We start from the raw sequence: 15,524 nt of genomic DNA on the forward strand, positions 1-15,524 counted from the left end.
CATAAAACCGTTAGATGCATTGTCGGAGAGTCTGCGGAGTTAAAGTTATTTATCAGTCTTATCGGACAGGGAGGTGGGTGCCTGGATAGCATAAGCGTGCATACCGCCCCCGTGACAGGAACGGGTTAGTACGGTAGATGAGAAACACCCAATACGCTGTTATCGACTCCGCTATTGTTGTTTAATTCCAACTGAAGTGCGGCGATCGTCCCTCTCGGTCAAGCGTGGCCAAAAGGTCACTTTTGGATTGTATGCTGTTTTATGTTGTCCATTTCTAACCTCCGGCTATAAATCCTTTTTCTCCCGGGTTATCTTTTTCTTCTCAATATTAATCGCTTTCTTCTCGTATGACTTCCGGAAATTCGACCTGCCTTTTGGAAGCAGTCCAGAGCATCCCGCCGACTGCCTCCGCTCCGCATCCTTTCAAATGACATTATGGGCGCCGACCCTCTTTCCCCGATTGCGCCTGCGCGCCTTAGGGCGTTGCTTCTTCCCGTTGGGAAGATTAAACGGTCAAGGTTCTTGAGCTTCACTGCAAGACTACAGGCCGAGAATGTCGTCCGTCTGGGGGACATTAGCCCTGATGCGCGGCCCAATCGAAGTAGGCACTGCTGTTCTGTTCTTGATGTAGCTGTTGTATTCTACTCACATAGAAAGGATTACAGTAATTGACTGATTCTCTTCATAGATATGTTCTCCCCATTAGCGTTTCCTACAGGGATGATTCTCTACGATCTTACTTTCTCTGTGCCTCCAACGTCGCATTTAGAATTGTTCCCTTTTGAAATTCACCGAGAACCCTTGGTCGTCATTGCTGTAGCTGATGGGGTCGAATTAAATGGAGGCAATGAACAGAAAATTGAAGAATCAACTTTTAAGGGCAAAAACGAAGCATCCCCCACTCCGGCTGGACTGGATCAACTTCGACAGGAACTAGAATTACTCAGGGAGAGGAACCCAAAAGCCTTGGTACATCAACTTCTAATATTCGATTATGAAGAAGTGGGCAAGCTTTTGAACGGCCCAGATGATATCTTATGGATTCCTCGGCCTGAAGCCTCTAAAGCTACTACGATGAAGACTGTGCTATGTGATATCACCTCTCTGCTTCTTTCCGAGCTAGACGGGTTTGCGAGGACTATGCAGAGCATACCTTCAATCGAGTCCCCAAAAGCCTTCTCCTGGGGTCCACATCGAGGCCCAGATATACGCCCACGTCCCACCGACAGATTGTTCCACCGGATGACTATGCCTGCGCAGCTGCCATCTAATCCCAACGGGACGCCTGAAACTCCTCTCAGTTCCAGCCAAGGCTCGCCCACACCAAGTGACCATGAAACCCCAACGACGTTCGATGAGATAACCCGGTCTATCCAACTGTCCTCCCGCTCTAACTCGATTGGAAAGCCCAACTCTTTGCCGAGTTCCAAAGAACATAGCCGTGACCGGATGTCTGTGAGTAGTATGAGCGCTACAGATCGTACTAAGAATCGGATCAAGGGTCGTGCAGGTGTTGTTATTGGAACTCTCTTTCTTCAGGCCGGGAGGTGGCCGGATGCCTTGAAGGAACTCGTTGAAGCTGCATCCAACGCTAGAGCGTGCAGTGATTATGTCTGGCATGCCAAAGCACTCGAGTCGATCCTACTCTGCCTGCTGATGTTTGCATGGGCAGGCATGGATTTTCAGGTGCGTCTCTCTCTCTCCCACCTCTTTTGCCCAATACTTCAATTGAAGGTTACTGTTACTAAAACGTCGATAGATTCCTCCCATTTGTTACCCTGTTGCCGATAAGTCTTCAAAAACATCATATAATTTCGAATCAACCTCAGGGCAATCCACTCCTGGGAACCGGATTATCTCGCTTCAGAATCTATCAAATCTTTTGCCTGATCTTTCGAACAATATACTCAATCTCTACAATCGTGCTGCTAATATAGTCAACGCGCCTTTGCCTCAGCTCATCTTCTCAGAAACAGTGATTCGTTTAGGTAGGCTGTTGGTAGCTGCTCGCATCCGTGACGGTGCACTAGATGACATAGCCTTGAAACACATCGTTATGGGTGATCCTCTTCAACCCCTTCACCGACCGGAGCGCCCTCGTGGCCTAGTTATTCTCCGAAAGTCCGAGATTGCAAACTTCCTTCTCCGTGCACTGCCGTTATCTCCCGGGTCAGATCTGCCTGCAACGGATGCAATACCTATCATGATCGGTGTTGTCTCTGTCTTTGATACGCTTGGCCTACCAAGAAAAAAGGCTTTTATTCTGAGAGAGCTTCTGTCAATACTCGTTCCAACACTGGTTCAAGCCCGCAAGATTGGTGCAGCAGAAGTAGGAATTCATCCTGCTGCCGGTTTAGCGTCCCTTAGCGACACAGCTTTTGTAATCAATGCTCTGGACGTTGGACCTGGTAATATGGAAGAGAGCATGCGCTCCCTCCTCGCTACAATAGGGGAAATATACGGCGTTCAGCCCTCTTCCTTTTACGAGTGGCAAAAGAGATGCTCCGCAAATGATAACGGTGCAGAGTCCTTCCCCGAGTATGATTCAGTTGCTGCTATTGTTGAACGATCGTTTCGGCACGCCGTTCTCGATGGGTACGGTGATCTGAACCTCAAGATTGATGTCCTTAAGGCCTGTATCAATTCTTGTGAAGCACTTCCGGATTTTGGTGGCGTCCTTCGCTTCACGGTCGAGTTGCTTCAGACCATCAAAGGGGATCTTATGCTTGCTGAAACATTACACACCCCTCCGTGTCTGCCACAAGACGAACAGGTCCGCCTGCTAAACAACATCAAGCGAACGGTGGGGGCTGCAAACAAGCTGGGTGCCTCCGGGCTGGAAGCGGAGTACTGGGATGACTTCTTAGTACGGGGTGTCCAATTGCTGGCCCTTCCAGATTTCAGAAGCCCTGTCCGTCGGTCTAAATCAGAGCTCTATGTTGTCACGGCTGACCGTGAAAAATCATCAAAAGACCCATTCTTATATAATCCTTTTCACAAGCCAAGTAACAAGACAGCAGAGTTACTCATGGTGGCTGGTGAACATGCCGCTTTCCAACTTACCCTTCAAAATCCTTATGAGTTTGAAATAGAGATCGAAAAGCTCCGTCTTGACTGCGAAGGTGTACCTCTCGATGCTGTTGCAGAATGGATCGTGCTTCGGCCCCTAAGCTTGCAAGGCATCACAATTTTCGGGTTAGCACACGAAGAAGGAGTGGTGAATATAACAGGGTGTTTCGTCAAAGTCCGACACTGCAGAGAACGGAGGTTCCCCATCTTTAAGGATTTATGGAGACCTGAAGCCGAAAGAAAATTTAAGCGAACTGGTTTAGCAGCTAAACAGCCTTCGATGGAGCGGCCACTTTCCTGGAGTTCGACTACCTCAAGGGACGGCAAGCAGCTTCCAAAGAAGGGCCCGGATACATCGTCTTGTGAGATCAAGGTTATAGGCTGCCAGCCATCCCTCGTTATCGAGTCACTTTCCCTGTCGCAGTCCGCGTTCATGGTCCTGGAAGGTGAAGTTGGTTCTTTCAGAATCACATTACGCAATACGTCATCGTGCCCTCTGGATTTCATATTGTTTACTTTCCAGGACTCTACCACGAGGCAAATCCAGAATGCTCTGAGCAACAGAGATCTGCTGCCGGTGGAAGTGTACGAACTTGAACTCAAGCTGTCGAAACCCGCTTTGCGATGGCGGCGCGAAGGCAAAAATCCAGGTGACCATGCAATACCTCCTGGTGAGTGCGCTACATTCACTGTGGACGTCACTGGGAAGCCCGGCTTGCAAGATTCGACAGTACAGATCGATTATTCGTGTGTCGGGCAGTCTCACGGCGAACTACCTGATGTTTTCTATACCCGGCAACTATTTGTCCCGCTCACCGTTACAGTCAATGCGAGCATAGAAATTGCTCGTTGTGAAATATTACCTTTTAGTGGCGACTTCGCCTGGTGGAACTGTCGAGAGGCTGATGTCGAACCCGAGTATACCGCAAAGGCAGATACGGATGGTTCTGCATGTCCGCTAAGTAGCGATCTGTTTTCACCTGTGCTATCTCATCTTGGGCGAGGCACATATGGTTCTGATCACTGCCTTCTTCTACTTGATCTTCGCAACGCTTGGCCGAGTCCCCTAACAGTGTCACTGCAAGCTAATGAACAACCTGTCGAACTCTCCGAACAGTCGATAGAGGAAGCTGAGTTGGTAGATAGCCGCTACATCGTTTCTGGAGAACTTCAACCAGGGCAAACATCGCGCTTTGTCCTCGTTCTTCCTCGTGTCTACCTAGATAACCCACATGCTTCGATCCCAGTTCTAAACACCGGAGTGAAGAGACAGTTCGTTGTAAGCGCCCATAAACTTTCATTCGACGCTGAAGCCGCGTCGCGTGAGGCATTTTGGTACCGAGAAGAGCTCCTCAAAAGAGTATCCGGGTTCTGGACGGAGAGCCCTGCGGGGCGGAAAGGAATGATTGACCTGAGAAATTTACGCTTCAGTTCGCGAATGGTAGATGCCTTCCGACTCGAAGATGTCGATATAACATTTGCTCTAAGTCCCCCATCTTCCGATATAATTAGCCCCAACGGCGACAGTGTTGTGCAGATCGGACGGTCAAAGTACAAGGTCCAGATCGACGAGATGCTTAGTCTCAACGTCACTATCCGCAACCGATCCTCAAGGCCTATCCATCCCATTCTCCGACTCCAGCCAAGCCTTCGTCACCAACCCAACAATATTGCCCTTGATTTGTCAAAGCGCCTCGCATGGACCGGTATGTTGCAGCAAGTGCTACCTGTGATACATAGCGGTGAGAGCACAACTGCTACCGTCGGTGTAACTATCCTTTGTCGGGGAGAGTACGAGTTCGGCGCGTCTGTGGAGGAATTGCGCTTCTTGAGACCTTCGCCTGGTACCGAATCAGATACCCATCCCCAGGCTCAAGCTCAAGCGTCTTTCCACGACGACGACGACGGACCTATCAAGGATACGTTTGGTGTAGACGTAGCCAAGAAAAGACATATATGGCATGCTAAAGAAGCCTGTGTCATGAATGCTCATGGGTAATTGCTGGGATGAATAGAATCGTATGGCGATCTTCTATCCAGCAAACATGTATTCTTCAACGTTAGCAACCTTGGCTGAGGATTTGCCGGTTGGGATGAGATTTAGTGGAGATCGCTATCGCGAGTTAGCGAGAAGAAGTGTCTTAATTGAACTATAGATTATGTATAAATATCAAATTACATGGTTTACGAGTGGTCTGCGAAGACGGGATTGCAGGCTAGTTCATGCAATTGTGTATATGAATATTCGCTCCTTGATTTACCTATATTGATAGACTATATTACTAGATGTTGTTGCTTGTACATATGTACCAGGCAGTGGGCCAATTTAATGTACGCTAGATTCACTGGAGTCAACCACTTGCTATGGTCGGAGGCCTGCGATTATACGATCCGAACGGGTCTAAGATGTTAAAATTCGCTGGCCTTGACATCTCAGATGAAGCTCGTCCCTGCGTTACGTTGGCACGTGTTGCGACTGGATTGGCACGTTGTTTCTGCATTAGGATCGCAACCGTGATGCAAACGCTACATGGAATATAGCTAGCACGCCTATTGAACGACTGAGCATCAGATCGGCTGCGATCAGGTGAGATGTTGAAGTAATAGCTCGTAGGAACCGGGGCGACCCCCTCGTGAAGCAGCAGAGTCGACTACTAGCACAAGTCCAGGTCTTGCCAAAGCAATCTCATCACGTCGCCGTCTCTCCCGCTTCGTTTTCTCGTGCGTTTGTAGGCATTTTATCCTTGGCGGGTGAAGGGTGCTGGTCACCATGGGGAAAGCTTAGGTATTTCCAATCCTCGATTTCTTCAATGATACACTTTAGTCTATCCCGAATACTCTCCACGGCATATGTGCCCAGAATAAGTCGGAGAGGCGGATAGGAGCAATGACCCAATTCCCAAACCAGATAGGCTGCTTTCACGGCGCTGGCAGGTTGCTTATCGCCCAGCCACATTAGCATGCGTTTTGCATGCGCCGCCGGCGCAGTGGGCGTGTTGTATGGCTCACTCGGTGGCTTGACAAAAAAATGACCATAAAGGGGGAGCGGCGACGCGAGGTCGTTTTCATTCTGGCTAGCCAGCATCGCAGTATCAGACACAAGATCGCCAATGTCATCACGGCGCATGTGTCCAGGCTCCACGAGCGTGGTTTTAATGTTAAAATTGTCCACTTCGTACAGCATGCTTTCCATCAATCCTTCGACGGCGTATTTTGATGCGCAGTACGGCCCTAATCCGGGAACGCCCAAGGCGCCGGATGTTGAGCTGAAGATCAGGTACCGACCGGATCTCCTCTCACGGAAATGCGGCAGCGATAGCTGAATCATGTTCAGCGTACCCATGAAGTTCGTCTCAAATTGGTCGCGGATGTCATATTCGTCTTGATCCTCGCAGGCCCCGATCACACCGTACCCGGCGCAGTTGGCAATGATGTCAATGCGACCGAAGCGCTCGATTGTGCGATCGATGACACGTTTGACGGTCTCTCTAGCACGAACATCGCACAGAAGTCCCAGGCAGTTATCATGCTCTTCTTCGAGCTTCTTCATGTACTCCGGGCTGTTCTCGAATGTACGGCCAACAGCTGCGACAAGGTCATCGCGGGACAATGCGGTCTTGACAAGGGAACGGCCCATATGGCCTGTCGCACCGAAGATCTAAGTAACATAAGACCGGTATGTTAGCTGCCGGGGTTGCCAATATTCGGTAACAGGCATTCTTCGAAGTATATCGTGGGTCATACCAGCCATACGAGCGGTTTTGGCGGGTTCTGCGGTCCCGGAGGATCAGTGGTGGTGGGGAGATGGAGCTTAGGTTCTCGTGCACCGGTTGCAGACGGTGATGAGGCATTTAAGGGTTTCGGGGAGGAATTGTGAAGCTCCATCGACAAGACGCGAGACGGAGAAAAGAGAATAAAAGAAAACGGAATCCGTTGCGGTTAAGCACGTTGTTTGGTATAAATTCAATTGAACCCGTACGGAGTGTTTTGTTTCTTATTTCTCTCCGCATTGGGAAAATCCGGGGTCTCGGCATATAAATCACTGTTTCAGGTCTTAAATGATCTCAATCCTCACACGGCATTTAAATACACATATATACACATCTCAAGGTAGACAATGTTATTGTGGAATATCGTTACACTAAAATTTTTGGAAACAATGAAAATCTCCCCTTTTCCTCCAGCATGCAAATGCTACAAAAATTCAAATGATTATGTCCCGCATAAAAACGCCGATACCAGGCAATCAATTAGACAATGACAGGGTCGTATAGTACCCTAGCGCGTGATCTCCCTCCGCAGCCGTCCAGCGGCACTAGAGGGAGCGGGCTCTGGCCAGCCGCTCACAGCGTCATCAACCTCCTCCAGGAAACTCGTGCTGTTGTGTATGCTTGTACCTGCAAGAACCACTCGTACTCCAGGCGAACTGGCATTCACCTGAGCCACCATCTTGGCTTCTTCATAAGTTGCGCCGCCCACCATAAAAATGATTATATCCTGGGGTTTATCTCGGATGTGACCTCCACTCTCGAGGAATGGATACTGTAGCTCCTTCAGCCGGCCCTTGATCAAATTTTGAAGAGTGGCTTCCAGGCGTGGTGAGTGTTGGGTGTAGACATTTTCCACACCTTTCAGCCCTTTGAACCGATCTCGAGCACCAGAGAAAAAGGAAGTCGACTCGAACAGGTCCGAGAAACCTCCAGCAACTGGCGGAGCCTGAAGAGAATGGTGGTAGGCAAGTAACTTGGGAATCGTATTCACTTTGTACGACGGTACATTTCCCGCGGTGACCAGTAAATCAAGCAGAATCGGCAGAGCATTATTCGGTTGTTTTTCGTATCGAATAGCATATAGTGCCACTAGACGTATCTTATTTTCGGCCGCCACCGATGGCAGTTGTATTATCCGTTGTAGATTCTAAGCAGCCAGTCAGCATCATGTCCACAACCATCTCTAGCTCGTTCAGGTCCCAACATACCTTGAGGTCACTAGCATGGTTTTCGTTACAAGCTAAGCTTTGTTCTAATTCGCTGACATCGAGGAGATCATCCTCACCGACTCGCCGGCTGAGCTCCCCAACCAGAGTAACGTGTTTGCTGACGTTTCCAGAAAGCTTGCGAAACTCTGGATAATCCTCCACGAACCGCTTCATATCCGCAATCGACTCGATATTCATGGTGTTCTTAGTTTTTACCTGATACTGCTCCACGTATTCTTTGATATTCTGACCCAAATCGCCGAAGTTTTGGTACATATTTTTCTTAAAGAAAGGATCTTGATCTTGCGAGAGGACAATTTCTCGAAGCTCTGGTCGGATTTCTGGTACGTCTCGAAGGTCAACCCTTCCGTTGTGAATACCCATCAATTCATGAACCATCGCTTGGTACGTCCACTGGGTCAATAAAGGTGTGATAGGATCATCACGTCGGTCTAGAACTAAAAGAATTGGCGGCGTATCGGTCTTGCGAAAATTGAACAATTGCTCTTCCTGAGTCAACTGATACCGAACTTCAGTGGCCAGCTTCTTAGCCAGCAAACTATTTTTCTCGTAGCGTATCAATGGATTTTTTTTCAAAGCTAACAGGATAGATATTACGCCCTCTGTGGCTCTCTGCAGTGCATCTGCATTCCACAGGTCTGGAGAATGACTCCACAATCGCTGTTGAGGGAAGCCGAGATTTAAGGAACACAGATCCGGATTGATCACTATGAAGTCTGCAAAATGTTCCTGCACCGCACGCACCACTTCATGACTGTCTGCTTCAGCGAGGCGCTCAAGCGACGATTTGCGAATGATGTTGCTGAGGTAGATGTAATACTCGCCGTACTTGGGTTCACGAAGCTCATCGATCAAGAGTTGAATGGAGCTGGCGGATGGACGCACGAAACAGAGGCAGCGCAAATGCCGCATTTTCTCTCGAGCCGCATTATCTAGTCGATCGATCAGGTATACTTCATGATTCAGCAGGGCGGACTGGGTGATGGCTGTCGACACAATAGTGACCTATCCATGGCAAATTAGACCACATCCTCTTGATAGGTAGGTAACCTAGAAGTGGAGCCCCACCGTCTCACTATCCAAAAGCAAGATCTTCATCTTGGCCGACGTTGAAGAGCCCGATGTCGAAGGATCCCCCGCCGTGACCATCTTGGAGATATACCCCGAAACCGCCGCGACGACGTCCATGGTGAGCGTAAACCGCCCCGAGGAGGCGTTAGAGGATCACAAACGGGGACAAGTGCGAGGGAAGTAAGTTAGTCACAAATAAATCTTGAGTATCTCCGATAAGAGACAATTGATAAGGTACGAAATAAGTGTGAACACTGAAGTACTCGTCGTCGTCGTTGTTGCTGAAAGGTGGTGTGGATCTCAGGAAGCGACCCGCCAAACACTCTCTCCGCCTACCAAGTATGATGGCATTAAGTTAAATGTGGCATGTGATTTCTGTTGATGTTCCTCAACCATATGGCATTTTCATGAACCTTTTTTCCTTCTTTGCCTTACCCAACAACTTCTCAATATCGCGCGTCTCCTCAATGTCGTCCATACTCGTCTAAACCCTATTCAGAGCTTGTCTCCCTATTCATCCTCCGTCTTTCTTTCTTTCTTTCTATTTTAAACTTCTTTTTGTGCTGCAAGATGCTACCATACGTAGATCTCCGTGAGCTTCTCCGCCAGTTTAACGTCCGCTAAGTTCAGTATCGGACAGCACTGACATGCTGCCTTTTAACTTCTAGTTTTTGAGTATCCTGCAAATCTTACAGGGGCTTCCGTTGATGAACGTAAGGTCTTCCCCTGGCTTCATACCTCGTCCGCATCGCTAAACTGTCACCTCTATCGCTTTAGTGAAGCTTATTGCGTCATTCCTACTCTCCTACCCTCTGGCCGCACTATTGAAAAGAATCCCAGACGCCCAACCCTGGAAGAAGAATGCATTCATAATTGCTGTTTCTTTATTCTATCTTGTAGGCCTGTTTGACCTCTGGGACGGCCTCCGGACGCTAGCCTACAGTGCGGCCGGTATCTACGCGATTGCCTATTATATTGATGGGTCATTGATGCCATGGATTGGGTTCATCTTCTTGATGGGTCATATGTCCATCAGTCACATCTATCGGCAAATAATAGACGATGCACACGTAACTGATATTACCGGAGCCCAGATGGTGCTCGTCATGAAGCTTTCATCGTTCTGCTGGAATGTTCATGACGGCCGTTTGTCCCAGGAACAGCTTTCAGACCCTCAAAAGTACGCCGCGATCAAAGACTTTCCCGGCATTCTGGACTATCTAGGATATGTGCTGTTCTTTCCGTCACTTTTTGCTGGCCCGTCTTTCGAATATGTCGATTATCGCCGCTGGATCGACACCACGCTCTTCGATGTGCCACCGGGGACGGACCCTTCGAAGGTCCCTCCGACTCGAAAGAAGCGTAAGATCCCTCGGAGTGGGACCCCTGCCGCCAAAAAGGCGTTGGCTGGGTTAGGGTGGATTCTTGCATTCCTGCAGCTCGGGTCGCTCTACAACCAAGAATTAGTCCTCGACGAGACATTCATGCAGTATTCCTTCGTGCAACGGGTATGGATCCTACACATGCTCGGCTTTACCGCCCGACTGAAATATTACGGAGTGTGGTACCTCACAGAAGGTGCCTGTGTTCTATCTGGCATGGGATACAATGGCTTCGATCCTAAGTCGGGGAAAGTGTTTTGGAACCGGCTCGAGAATGTCGACCCATGGAGCCTCGAAACTGCTCAAAATTCCCACGGCTACTTGGGGAGCTGGAACAAAAACACCAACCATTGGTTGCGAAACTATGTTTACCTACGCGTCACTCCTAAGGGGAAGAAACCTGGCTTCCGGGCCAGTCTCGCTACGTTCGTCACCAGTGCATTCTGGCATGGATTTTACCCTGGATATTATCTGACCTTTGTTTTGGGATCATTTATCCAAACTGTAGCTAAGAGTACGTGCCACATGTCTCCATTGGAAAAACTTCTTTCTGATCAGTTTTCACAGATTTCCGTCGCCACGTTCGGCCATTTTTCCTCACTCCTGATGGCAGCCGGCCCACTGCTTACAAGAAATACTATGATATTGCCAGCTATGTTGTGACCCAGCTCACTTTGTCATTTGCCGTCATGCCTTTCATCTTCCTATCTTTCGGTGATTCGATCAAGGTCTGGCATAGCGTCTATTTCTATGGCATTGTTGGTAATATCGTATCACTTGCTTTCTTCGTCAGTCCCGCCAGAGGGTTGCTTCTCAAAAAGCTGAAAGCGCGCAATAAACCTCACGTCCCCCGAGCGGTCAGCTCGGAGAACATACGACAACCAACTTTGGGTCTACCAAACGATGCAATCCAGGAATTCGATGACGCAGTTCAGGAAATCAGGGCCGAAATCGAATCCAGGCAGAGACGAGGCAGCTTAGCTCATATGCCTATAGGCGATGAATTGAAGGCTGCCGTCGAAGATAAAATAGGCCGAGGGCATTAAGTAGCAATGCGATTCTCGCGCTAGTCGATTATAATCAACTAGCTAGAGTCCTCGTGTCATGTCGAGCGAGCAGTTTAATATACAGTCGTTTTCAGGGGAGGATTATGACGGTACTTTATAGACTTGTTATCGTTTAGGAGGAACATTTGGACCTCACGCTGTTCGCTTGCGATGGGTGTTCACTCTTCTTGGACACTTCTTCCGGCCACCCTACCCCTCCATGAAGTTTTTTATACAAGATCTTATTCTTATATTTGTTTTTCTTTTTGTGGCGCTATCGGCAATTCTGACTCACTTTTAGAGCCATCTAGAGTTGAAACGTCAACACATCTGCATATAAGTCCATTTATAGAACTTAATTCTACTGCAAATATTTATCACGTAGCTGGTAGCAAATGGAAGGTCGGCATGCCTCCGCGTATACTCGTAACTATGGCTGGTTTGATGTGTAAATTTTCTGGTCTCGAATTCATAATGAAAGCATGTATAAATAAATACATGGAAGAAGTGAATATACAGATTTTTATATAACAAACAGGACATATATCCATAATCTGTCGTAAAACCCCAATTAATCCAGCGCTACGTGCTCCAGACATGGACTTCCCCTCAATCTACTGATATCTGGGAAGTCGTCCGAAAGAGAGCACAAACACGTAATAGAATTAGAGCTGAAAGCGAATGATAAAGAAGCATTATGCGCATCACGTCGTGCAGTCGTGTCGAGTAGTATAACCGAATAGGTGCAAGCAGCCAAAGTGAAGTAGAAAGGTTAAGGAAGCGGCGAGGGTATCAAAAGGCGGAAGGAAGGCATCGAGAGGTAAGGTAGAGTAGAAGAAATCGACTCCCAGAAAGCAACAATGAGGATCGAAGTCCGATCTAGTCGAAAAGCTCAGGAAAAAAAAAAAAAAAAAAAAAAAAAAAACGAAGTAGAAATAGCAACCAGCATGGCCAGTGGCCAAGGTCGAAAGACAGGTTGTAGCGCGTTGATGGACTAGAAGCCCACCTTCGTTCCCACAACAGCCAGTGTGATCTGCAACGAATATTAGTAAGAGTGATTGGCACACGCGAACGAATACCCACAATAATTGTAATGATCACCAGTCCCAGAGGAATCATCCATCGATTAAGATTCCTCCACCACCTAGCGTTTTCGTACCGTTTCCGTTCAAGGTCGAGAACTCGCATTTGAAGTGTCTTTTCACGTCCAGGCTCACTATCTTCCTGCAAGATCATTTCCGGTTTAGGGGGCAAGGGAAGAAAGGCTGCTATAAGCCAGGCTGAAGAAAAGACAAGTAAGCACCAAAGCTGCGATTTCCATGTTCGGGTACACGTACCAAGTGGGAATACGAAGCCCAAGCAAAAAGACCATACTTGTATATTTCTGCGTCCGAGGAAAGGCTCTGTTCGGGAATCCATGGACGGAGCCCCCCATGCACTCCCTCTCGGGCGAACGTTACGTCGATCGGGGTACAAATGCGGGGACCAGCTGTGTCGCAATTGATGGCGGGAGTGCCCGGGTCTCTCTGCAACCTCGGGGCCCTTCACCCAATGGCTCCGAGGGTCGCGTGGGTCAGGTTTGCTCATCCATCGTATGCTTCGTCCCGTTTCGTTGGTACGTGTTCTCGGGCGAGTAGCGGCGGTCGTTAAACGATGGAGGGGGTTGGAGTTGGGAGTTGTCGGACGTGCTGAAGATGGACGACTGCCTTCCACTAAAGAAAGTGCGGAGCCCACTGGTTGCCCATAGTACATTTTGGCCCAAGTAGGCAGCACGTTGAAGGCCAAACTTGAACTAGTGCCTGGCCGCTTTGTACTGCGAACACTGCTCTGTCTCGATCCGGATGAGTGGCTACTCGGCACCGCGGGGTTTGCAGGACGGGCTGGAAGGCTGGAAACATCGTCCAAGTATTCATCTCCGTCTGTACTATTGATTAACCACACCGAAGAAGACGTTGGTCTCTGACGGACATGCGCCGCAGTAGGCCTAGATGGCTCCGGAGTGTTCTCAGCACGATCGGCCGGAGAAGCTGACCTCGAATCATACTCAGCAGACCATCGAGATGTGACTGTAGACAAATGCGACTTGAAGTGCTCCGAGGCACCGTCCGCCGTGGTCTCATGCTGGGTGTTGTCCAGTGAGTCTGCAGAGTGCGAGACGTCTACCCTTGAGCTCGCCGACGATGGCGCATGGATGGTTGGATATTGCAGAAATACGCCGCTATCCACAATCGCTTGAATATCTGAGGAAGGATCGCTGCGCGAGGAAGAAGTAATGGACCGAGAGTGGCTCCGTTCACGTGCGCGGGTGGAATTTGAGCGCGCTGATGGACCTTGATACGGCGGATTGGAACGAAAGGAGTAAGAGCGTGAGCTTGACTGTTCGGAAGATGAGCCATGGGTCCAGGGAGCGGCTCCTATATACCTGATCACAGTTCCCAGTGAATTCAGAGAAGAAAGCGAGTTTGACCGAGAGCCACTGTCTGGGTTGGATGATGCCCCAATTGGGACAAAATTCAAACTTGAACTGTCAAGCGCAACAAAATTTGGACTGGATGACGGCCCAATTGGTACTACATTGGGGCTAGAATTGCTTGATGCAGCGTTTGCAGGGTGTGGCGGTTGACCGGATGACGTGTCGGAAACTACGGTCTTGATCGTTGGAGCAGCTCCAGGTAGCGTATTTGGTTCCTCGTCCGAGTACGAAACATCATCCGATTTGAACTCGACTTCTCTATGCTCAGTGGGACCAGATTCAGGAAGAGAGGACTTGCTGGAGGCAGGGTCATCCTCCCATACCTGGGGTGGAGTGTTTGCAGCGTCGAAGGTCGAAGATAAGTCCCATGGATCACCAGTAGATTGCTCAATCAAACTGCTATCTAGAATGTGGCTGATTTCTGTTGACAGTGTCGCGCTGGATTCATTCGGCATCTCCTCAACGTGAAACCTAGAGTCCGGGATAAACTCTTGACCTTTCCCTGGTCGTGGCAAGAGAATGTGTTCTGGTTTGGTCGGGTACGGAGTTGCAGTGTAAACATCGCATTCGTCCTCCTGGCCATTGTGCTTGTCACTAACAGCTCGTAGGGATTGTGGTGGTGAAACCTCGTTCGTTTGAGAAGAAGTGCGCTCATGAAGAGCCCTCCGTCCGGGAGACGAGGTAGTGGAAGATCCAGTTGAGCGCATGTTGTTGGGCTGATGATTAGTTCATTATCAGGAAGTACCAGTTGCAGAAGTGTTTATGATATAAAGAAGGGGGTCACAAAAACATATGTTTCTATTGACGAATGAAGAAAAAGAAGAAGAAGAAGAATCCCAAGTTCCAGGCTTGAGATCGTAGAATGGTAAAATAAAAGCGATCAATAATATCAATGGCTGCTTGTCTATACGTAAAAAGAACGACGGCAGATTTGGTCTATGAAGCAAGCGATCGACGGCTGCTGGTGTTGTTGTTTTGTTGTTGGTCTATTATTTTTCTGTGATGCAATAAAGAATGTGTCGACACACAAGCGACGTCAAATGAGCGACAGGCGCGTCCAACGGGACGTAACATTAAAGGAGCGTGGAGCCGGCAGTTGAAGAATCGTGGAAACTTAGATTAGCTGAGTCATGCCGACCGTGGAAAAGAGAGCGTTGAACCGAGACCAGAAAGCACCGAAAAACGTTTCCAAACGAGCGACGAAACCCTGAACGACTGGAAGAGAAAAAACCAAGACTTGAAACGAGGCAGTTATGCAAAGCAGGTCCCAGTGGTAATATTTAAACAGCCCCCGGAATTCTGTTGTCTAGCGGCGGTGAACGATGTGAGCCTAAGGTCTGGAACAGGAAAAGGATTCGTCCAGGGGCATGCAAGCTGCACGCTCTAGAGCAGTATCTGAAACAGCTCAATTAGTGGGGGGAAATAATAAAAAAAAAAAAAAAAAAAAAAAAAAAAAAAAAAGCAAAGAAGCAGGAATTGACCTG

The 15,524-nt window shown here is 48.7% G+C and overlaps 5 protein-coding genes across 5 annotated transcripts; 2 read left to right on the forward strand and 3 right to left on the reverse strand.

Moving 5' to 3' along the window:
* Positions 1-435: 435 nt before the first annotated feature.
* F9C07_6123 (hypercellular protein HypA) lies at positions 436-5,068 on the forward strand (the record flags this gene model as incomplete). Its single annotated transcript, XM_041292976.1, has 3 exons — positions 436-601; positions 689-1,686; positions 1,760-5,068. 3 exons carry the CDS (start codon positions 436-438, stop codon positions 5,066-5,068), a joined length of 4,473 nt encoding a protein of 1,490 aa, XP_041147758.1.
* A 690-nt stretch (positions 5,069-5,758) lies between these two features.
* Positions 5,759-6,954, reverse strand: F9C07_6122 (short chain dehydrogenase/reductase family protein; the record flags this gene model as incomplete). Its single annotated transcript, XM_041292993.1, has 2 exons — positions 5,759-6,727; positions 6,814-6,954. 2 exons carry the CDS (start codon positions 6,952-6,954, stop codon positions 5,759-5,761), a joined length of 1,110 nt encoding a protein of 369 aa, XP_041147759.1.
* Positions 6,955-7,347: 393 nt separating this feature from the next.
* F9C07_6121 (vacuolar protein sorting-associated protein 45) lies at positions 7,348-9,256 on the reverse strand (the record flags this gene model as incomplete). Its single annotated transcript, XM_041292994.1, has 3 exons — positions 7,348-7,986; positions 8,048-9,073; positions 9,137-9,256. The coding sequence occupies 3 exons, from the start codon at positions 9,254-9,256 to the stop codon at positions 7,348-7,350; spliced, it is 1,785 nt and encodes a 594-aa protein (XP_041147760.1).
* A 182-nt stretch (positions 9,257-9,438) lies between these two features.
* Positions 9,439-11,946, forward strand: F9C07_2284950 (uncharacterized protein). Its single transcript, XM_041292977.2, has 4 exons — positions 9,439-9,731; positions 9,808-9,852; positions 9,917-11,035; positions 11,089-11,946. The coding sequence occupies exons 1-4, from the start codon at positions 9,710-9,712 to the stop codon at positions 11,565-11,567; spliced, it is 1,665 nt and encodes a 554-aa protein (XP_041147761.1). The 5' UTR covers positions 9,439-9,709; the 3' UTR covers positions 11,568-11,946.
* On the reverse strand, positions 11,947-15,469 carry F9C07_2093518 (uncharacterized protein). Its single transcript, XM_041292995.2, has 2 exons — positions 12,651-15,469; positions 11,947-12,600 (listed from the first exon to the last, which is right to left on the reverse strand). Exons 1-2 carry the CDS (start codon positions 14,745-14,747, stop codon positions 12,562-12,564), a joined length of 2,136 nt encoding a protein of 711 aa, XP_041147762.1. The 5' UTR covers positions 14,748-15,469; the 3' UTR covers positions 11,947-12,561.
* Between the last annotated feature and the right edge of the window lie 55 nt (positions 15,470-15,524).

The sequence above is a fragment of the Aspergillus flavus genome, chromosome 5, assembly GCF_009017415.1.
Source record: "Aspergillus flavus chromosome 5, complete sequence".
NCBI classification, from domain to species: domain Eukaryota; kingdom Fungi; phylum Ascomycota; class Eurotiomycetes; order Eurotiales; family Aspergillaceae; genus Aspergillus; species Aspergillus flavus.

Bases quoted from the DNA above. Each gene is read 5' to 3' on its own strand.
- F9C07_2284950 (XM_041292977.2), top strand. From the start codon at position 9,710: ATGCTACCATACGTAGATCTCC. The intron at 9,732-9,807 runs GTGAGCTTCTCC...TTTAACTTCTAG, and splicing joins GCTACCATACGTAGATCTCC to TTTTTGAGTATCCTGCAAAT. The intron at 11,036-11,088 runs GTACGTGCCACA...CAGTTTTCACAG, and splicing joins TATCCAAACTGTAGCTAAGA to ATTTCCGTCGCCACGTTCGG.
- F9C07_2093518 (XM_041292995.2), bottom strand. From the start codon at position 14,747: ATGCGCTCAACTGGATCTTCCACTACCTCGTCTCCCGGACGGAGGGCT. The intron at 12,601-12,650 runs GTGGGTATTCGT...TATTCGTTGCAG, and splicing joins TGGTGATCATTACAATTATT to ATCACACTGGCTGTTGTGGG.